The sequence below is a fragment of the Mangifera indica genome, chromosome 10, assembly GCF_011075055.1.
Source record: "Mangifera indica cultivar Alphonso chromosome 10, CATAS_Mindica_2.1, whole genome shotgun sequence".
Lineage (NCBI taxonomy): Eukaryota > Viridiplantae > Streptophyta > Magnoliopsida > Sapindales > Anacardiaceae > Mangifera > Mangifera indica.
Window position 1 is genome coordinate 11254752 of NC_058146.1, and position 7919 is coordinate 11262670.

At 31.3% G+C, this 7919-nt stretch overlaps 1 protein-coding gene across 2 annotated transcripts; it reads right to left on the minus strand.

Moving 5' to 3' along the window:
* Positions 1 to 3167: 3167 nt before the first annotated feature.
* LOC123227108 (trihelix transcription factor ASR3-like) lies at positions 3168 to 5733 on the minus strand. Of its 2 annotated transcripts, XM_044651771.1 has the most exons (4): positions 5436 to 5733; positions 4751 to 5405; positions 4120 to 4164; positions 3168 to 3551 (listed from the first exon to the last, which is right to left on the minus strand). In XM_044651771.1, the coding sequence occupies exons 1-4, from the start codon at positions 5496 to 5498 to the stop codon at positions 3277 to 3279; spliced, it is 1038 nt and encodes a 345-aa protein (XP_044507706.1). In that variant the 5' UTR covers positions 5499 to 5733; the 3' UTR covers positions 3168 to 3276. The 2 variants fall into 2 exon arrangements, with proteins under 2 accessions (XP_044507706.1, XP_044507704.1); XM_044651769.1 differs by having other exon boundaries at positions 4751 to 5728.
* Positions 5734 to 7919: the final 2186 nt, after the last annotated feature.

Genomic DNA, 7919 nt, shown 5'->3' on the forward strand with positions numbered 1-7919 from the left:
TCTAAGTTAGAATTGCTTACATGTTCAAAATATGTGTTAAAACATTACAAAATGAACAAAGCTTGAAAAGTGCAAGAACAGTAGAATGAACGACCATCAATATCATGCAAATGCCCGTCACTAAAGTAAAATTGACCCATTTATAAGTTGTGTGCTTCTTCGTTCACACTTATAGAATTATGGACAAATCAGAGAAGGTAATGAGTGTTTGTTCACCAAGAAGTGATGTTTATTCATGACCATATTCAAGCCATGAACGAGAAACATCCTTATCACTCATACACATTTGGTTTTAAAAATAGTCAATGTAAGAAATGGTCAAAGCTCCAAGTGACACTTGTTCATCAAGAAGTATGAAGACTTATAGGAAGGTTTCACGTTCAATGCCATAGTTCCTGGTCATAGTCAAGGTCAAAGGGTTTTCAAGTCAAATAATTAGTGATGATTGTTCAAAGTAGTATGACACTCATTGACAATGCAAATTCTAGTTGTTTAGGTGCTTGTCCTTTAATCCATCAACATCAACGTTTATGACTCTGGATTTTCAAAGGCTTTGAGTTATGAAAAGAGGAATGCTTGTTCACATCAAGGGTGATATTTGTTTGGGCATGTGGCATGAGAAGATAAATCAATAATTAGGGGTTTGACTAAAGTTGACCTACTCTAAAGAACAGTCAAGAACGCCTGTTCATACTAAGGTTGACGCTTGTTCACTCATGTTTTTCAAGTGAAATCTGTCATTTTCGAATGTCAACAAATAGATTTCGAACCCAACAACTCTGTGTTAAGTCTTTCAACACATTTCAACTATAAAAAAAGCACATTTGAAATTGGAAAAGGTTGGACATTACATTGAATCAATCTCTCATCTTGATGCTCACTACTCTCTCTCACCAAGCTAAAACTTAAATCTTTAAAAGAATCATTGTACTAAATTTGTGTTATCAACTTTTGTGAGACATTTAAACACCTTTAATCTTGTATTCAAAATATCTTAGGTGAAATCTCGTATCAACTATTATATAGGTAATATTTCATATTAACTATTGTATTAGGCGAAATCCTAGACAAACTCAACATATAAGTTTCAAGTGCATAGTAAAACTTCAAGTCAGTAGCTTAAGAAAATGAACGTAGAAGGCTTGAAAGAGAAAACTCCAAACTACTATAAACCATGAACATTTTCTTTCCCTTAACTTTTGAATTTCAGTTCATATTTATTGTTGTGTGGAATTTTTAATTTATGTATTAAATTTTTTAAGATCTTATTCAACCCCCTCCTAGGATCATTTTAGTCATTAAAGGTTTTTCAATTGGTATCAGAGTTTGGGCTTTAATTTTGTTAAAATCTCACGATTTTTAGAGTAAAAAGATCTTATAAAATGACTAGTAAATCTATACCGATTTTTAGTAAAGGATAATGCATAACTCTACCATTATTGTTTTGTAGTACTAACTACAACCAATGTAAGATTAAAATGAGACTTCATGTAAGATCAATAGACTTCAAACTTTGGAAAAAAAGAACCAAAACATGAACTTGACTTAGTACCTAGAGATCCTAGGACAAATGAGCCAAAACATGAACTTGACTTTAATGAAGATGATGAAAAAAAGATGACCTTAAATGCAAAGCCATACAGAATTCAATCGTGTTGCGACTTGTGAGTAACAAAAGAAGTTTGGACCATCCTTCAAACAACATATGAGAGAACAAGCCAAGTGAAAAAGTCTAAGATTGAGCTTCTATTCTGTGACTATGAACTTTTTGTAATGAAGGAAGGAAAAACCATCATGGATATGTATAAACAGTTCTCAAATCTTGTCATGGACCATCCTCTCTATCTTCATGTTCTTTGTATTTTCAAGTGTTCTTTGAGACTTATGGGTTTTAATAGGCTTACATAATATTCAGTCTTGCGTTAGTGCACTAAGATTGCACAATTCAAATAAATTCACAAATCACTTGTTGTAAGTACCATATAGAAAGATTTTCCCCAAGGTGAGATAGTAGCAGTTGTGATGAAAAAAGGTTCAGTAAAAATTATAATGTAATCCATAGCCAAAATAATGTGGTGGTACGATAAACTATAACTCACATTTTATGAAGCTTCGGCTATATGATTCCTATAAGAGCTTAGGCAGACAAAGCACCCATGAATTCCGAAGCAATATCGCACCATAAAGTGCCAAATGATAGAACAATATATATCTTAGAAATTCTTGTACCAAATTTATCTGATACAAACTTAGATATGCAATGCTTATAGCTCGAATGACACCAACTTGTATAAACATTATATTCTTTGTCTTGTGGTGATTGATAATTTAAAGATCATACTATTATACGTATAAATAAATCTTAGAAATTAAAAAATAAAACAATCACATATTATCACATTAATTTGTATAGATAATTTAGTAAAATAAGTTCATAAAATTTGTTTATATACGTAGTTTTATTCATTTTAAAAAAATACAAAAGATTATTATGCTAAGGTATTTCAAAACAATAAAATTATATTTATCTATTTTGAGTACACACTTTTATGTATCACAATATAATTGGATGATCTTAAATTAATAATAAAATAATATATAATCATATAATAACATGCATAAATATGTATTTATTTATATACTCAAAATAGATATGTAAAATATTGCTCTATAAAATTTTCTTAATAAAAAAGCATACATTTTAATATATTATTAATAACCTTGTTATGTGATTCTCGATGAGATAAATCTTTAATTATCAAAATTAACTCTAACAAAAGCCTAGTTAAAAAATGGACAAATTTTATTAACGTCGATACATATCATTAAAAAGGAAAATTGATATTAAAATTACATTTTACCGTTTATGAAAATAACTCAAATTTGTTTATCAGTAATCTTAACATTTTTTTTTTCATTTCTAAACTTTTCCTTTTAAAATAAAGATTCCCTTTACCTCAATTTTGAATTTTCAACCCTACTAAATAACTTTATTTTTTCAAAAAAAAAAAAAACTAAGGACAACCAAGAAAAATAAAATTCATATAAACTCGAGATATATAAAATTTAAAAAAAAAAATAGAATCTTATTTTCTATACCTAAAATTTCTAATTTTGAACTTTATTTTTTTGTATGATCCTAAATTTGCATTAAGTGAAAAAAAAAATAAAACTGAATAAAAATATAATAATAAACTAAAAGCAAACCCAATTTTCATCCCCAATGTGATCCTTTTTATGTACACTACCTTTTAATTAATTAATCATCCTATCTCCCTACAATTTATCAGCAATTCTTGCTAAAGCGTCTGCTAGCTTATTCAGAACTGCAACCAAGTTATCTGCATTGTCTTTTCTCTGCTCCCTATCCAACGCAAAATTGTTGTTCTGAGCTTCAAGTTGCGCCGTCAGCATTTTACCATTCTTCTCCAGTACATTCATCAACTGACATTGCAGATTGCTCGTTTCCCCATTACCATTTGTCGAAAATCGTTTCCTCTTTCGCCCTTCCTGAGAAGTTGAACCTATCTCAGGATTCTCATTTGTTGTACCTGCAAATTGTTGAATAACTTATATTTTTTTCAATTAATGTTTAAGTTTTACAATGCATTTTGTCTATAACCGAGTATTTCATTTTGGCCTCGATTTCTAAGGAACCTCAAGAATCTTGGTGTGAAGATGAAAAAGATTTTATATTTGTATACAAGAGATAAATATTTACACAGGTATGCACAACAAACTCAAGAAGGTAAAGCGGAAATCATAGTGCTTGATTAAACACCCCTCAAACTTAACTTTCTTTAGAAGAGAAGTAGCAAACAGAATTTCCCAATTTGCAGAAGAAACTACCAAACAACTCCATATTCTTCTGTTTAGATTAAATTTAACCCTAAGTTGGCATATATTTGAAAATTTCAATCCAAAATCATATTGTTTGTTCGTTACTGATTATAGTGATTACTAAGGAAGCCTAAAAAAAAAGTAATTGATCATGGCAACGAATGGAAGAAAGTCGCTGAACAAATTAAACACTAATAATATCATTAATTCATCAAATAAATATACCCAGGAAGCAGAGTCTTATAAATTCATAATAGAGAAGGAAAAAATATTTATTACCTTGGCCTTGAGATTCTGGTAATATATTAGGTTGGTAATGTTTCTCTGCAAAAAGAAATCAAACACAAAACTTGTATCATAATATATTTCCTTAAAAGATTAGAGAATTAATCATTCTATAAACAGGACAGCTCTATTTTTCAAATTAATTTTTTTTATCAACTAGAAGAAATGGTTAATATCAATGGCCAAAAAATGTACACTTTTTCTAAATTGAAAAAAAAAAAAAAACCCACCAAATCTTAATAAAAAAATTCCCATCAACCAGAAGAAATGGTTAATATCAATGAAATTTCCTTATCAAAATAAGTTAAAAGTTTAAATCTGTAAAGCGTATGTGAGGGTTTTTCACAAATTTTATTTTAGGGATTAAAAGAGAGAATTTTGACTAATTCCAGAATAAAAAAAAAAAAGCCAAAACACAAAAACAAATGTGGGAGGACCAAAATTATTTTCGAGACAAACAAACACACCAAATCTTCAATAAAAAGAATCCCACCAACAACTCTAAAACCTATGACGACCTCTTTAAAAAGTACACCAACAATATAAATTCTTATTATTAAAATAATTATTTACAAAAAAACAATTCCAAAACTCAAAGTCCACTTGCCCAATCCAACCCAATTACCTGAATTTGGCATCGTCGCCGATATGGGTTTCGCCTCCTTTGCCGCTGTCGCTGTCGTCTCCTTTACTGGGCTTGCTACGGTGTCCTCTTGCTCAAAATCTGAAAACAATCCATCCTCCGCCGCCGCGCTCCGCCCACTATCGAAAACTGCCGCTGCATCCTCCGCTGACTCCTCTGTTGGAGCCAAAGCCAGAGCCAATCTCCCACCGACCGACCCCGTTGTTGCTGCTGTTTCCGTTGCCGTTTCTGCCGAGGGATCTGTCGTTGCGCCGTCGAGGATATCGTAAACCTCTCTATCGAAAAACCCCGGCAACTTTCTCTCTCTTCTCAAGTCGTTTCTCATGACCCAAAAAGACTCGGTTCCGTCCCTCGCTTGTTGAGTCTCCCACTCCTTGATCTTCTTAAAATCACCCGCCAAATTGCTCCATCGCTTGCGGCACTGAACCGGCCCCCGGTTTACTCCGTGCCTCTTACAATAAGACGAAACCGAAGCCCACTTCGGCTCAACTTGACCTGACCCGAACGCCATACCCGCCGTCCGGCCTCGTCTAACCCGATTCTCTGCAACTCTTTTACCTTGAATCAGAACGAGAATTTCCTGGCGCGTCCATCGCGGGAGTCTAGGAACTTTTAAACCGTCGTCTCCGCCGTCGTTCGAGGGCGGCGGCCGATGTTCAACGTCGTTATTAACACCGTCAGTTTCAGCGCTGACGGAGGTCGGTCTTAGGCTGAGCTGCTCCAAAGCCATTAAAAAAGATAAAAACGCAGAAGCGAGTTTTGCGGTTTTGGACGACACGTGTCTTCAAAGTGTAAAATGAATTAACGGCGTTTTGAAGAATAGGCCGTTACGCCGTTTAAGGGAGAGAGTCATCTCATGGTTCCTCTGTAATAGGGAAAAAAGAGGGAGATGGTAGAGAGAAAGATTGAATTTGAGTGGTAAAGAGAATCAATAGGGAGAAGTTTTGAGGGGTAGACTACTAGGTTATTGACCTTAATTAATTTAATAATAGTGAAGCATATCCAAGATTTGCCTAATTATTAACAAACCCATCATCTCATTTGCAAATAAAATTGAAAGGACCAAATTTTGAATTCAATGAAATTTATTTAACATTTATTATGGGAAATTTTGATGTGGGGTGAGCATAAGAGGTTTAATTGATAAGATATTTTTGCTTTAATGAAATAGAGATCAAAATCAAGAATTGGGATTTATATGTTAGTATGAGTTGAGATTGCTTAATGAAATAGTTAAAATTATATATACATTTAAATTTGAGTATATAATTAAGATTTTCAATGTAAATTAACAAAATTAGTTGTGCTTTCATATACCTCTTAAACTACCCTTAATTGGGTAGAATATGACACTTGACACATTTTTTGGGTCACCATTTTACTTATTCATAGTTCTTTTCATCTTTTCTAGTATTAGTGCATTCCTTAATATGCCTTTCATTTAGAAGAAAACTAATCACAAAGTTCAATTACATGTATACATCATGATACTTTAATAATTTTGCAATGTGAGGTAGATTTAAAATCTAAAACACATTAATTATGTGATTTTGGCATCATAAGATGAATGATTTTTCAAAAGTTTATAGTGACACGATAATGTTTTATTGGATACGATGATATATTCGTTCTATTAAAGACTTTTGATAAATAGAATCTATAAAATGATTAATATAAAAGCACGCCGAATTGAATGAATTATGTGCTGATAAGGGCACCTAACCCTACCCTACCCTACCACTAAAGATAAAATTCTTGGTAATCACTCTTTTCCAAATGAATCATTGGCCCTAATTTTCACTTAATGACTAATCTTAATGAATGGCCCCTCCATTAAAGTTTTTTTTTTTTTTTCTTTATAATTTAGACAAAACATTGACGAGAGTACCACTATCCAATCCCCCTTTCTTTGTAAGCAATATATCACCATCTCCAAATCAATTGTCCTTATTTTTCTTCAATTATTATAATAAAATTAAAGTTAATTGAATTAAAGAATTTATATTTTAATCATAAATCGAAGCTTACAAAAGATGGATTTGGAAGCACATGTCTCATTCGGACCTTTGATTTTGGACTTAGCGTGGTGTCTTAATCTCTTCTACGATCGAGTGGGCTCTTCTCTTGCAATTGAGGCCCATAAAATATTTTTATTTTTAAACCTCATATACATAATATTATTATAAATTTAATCATTACTTTATTTTATAATTATTTTAATTTATTTCAATAGTATCTTATATATTAATATATTTAAGGTTATTAATTAAAATGAACAAAATTTCATGACTATATAAATGGTAAGGACTAAACCTTCATGACCGAATAACTTATTTAAATACTATTTTGTCCTCGGCCCCTAGCCTGGCTATCCCTAAAAACCCACACTGTAGATGTAATATTCTTTTAACTCAAACTCTCCTGTCCGTAATCTTACACCAAAACTATGCATTCAAACAAGAAACATCATTAAATCCAGGTGACAAGATCAATCTTTATTGGTTTTTTCATTTTAATTAAAAGGATTGTTGTCTTGTTAGAAGAATAATGTTATATATATTTATCTTGTGTATACAAAATAGATACAAATGATATATCATAATGTGATTAAATATAATTTTATTTTTAATTCAAAATCCTTTAACCATTTGATGACATATTATCAGTGTGGTCTATATATATATATATATATATATATATATATATATATATATATTGTTGTTGTTAGAAATATAGCTAAATTTTACAATTTTGATTATGTGAATAAATTCCCAAAAGTTTAGTGAGAATACTAAACTTTCTATGTGGAAAGGCTAAATTTCAATTTAGGGGGTAAGTGTAGTATCTAAAACTATAATGGGTTTAACATATTTTCAACAACTAGGTTTGGATATGATCCGAATTGGCTCGGTTTCGAAAGTCAATTCAGCTCGATTTAGTTTGACTTAAATTCATTTGATTAAAATTCAAACTGAACTCGAGCCAAAAAATTTGATTCATTTTTTAATTAGAGTTGAACTTGAGTCAAAGGGTATTCAGTTCGGTTTAGCTCGAATTCAACTCGATTGAAGAATGCCCTATATAGTTTTTTTTACAGATACTCCTACTCTAGTTACAAGAGACTCAATTGTCACAACAGTAAGAACTTTGT

Coding starts and splice junctions, on each gene's coding strand:
- LOC123227108 (XM_044651769.1), bottom strand. CDS start 5,498: ATGGCTTTGGAGCAGCTCAGCCTAAGACCGACCTCCGTCAGCGCTGAA. Junction 4,165..4,750: donor GGCGACGATGCCAAATTCAG/GTAATTGGGTTG, acceptor TTCTTTTTGCAG/AGAAACATTACCAACCTAAT. Junction 3,552..4,119: donor ACCAGAATCTCAAGGCCAAG/GTAATAAATATT, acceptor AACAATTTGCAG/GTACAACAAATGAGAATCCT.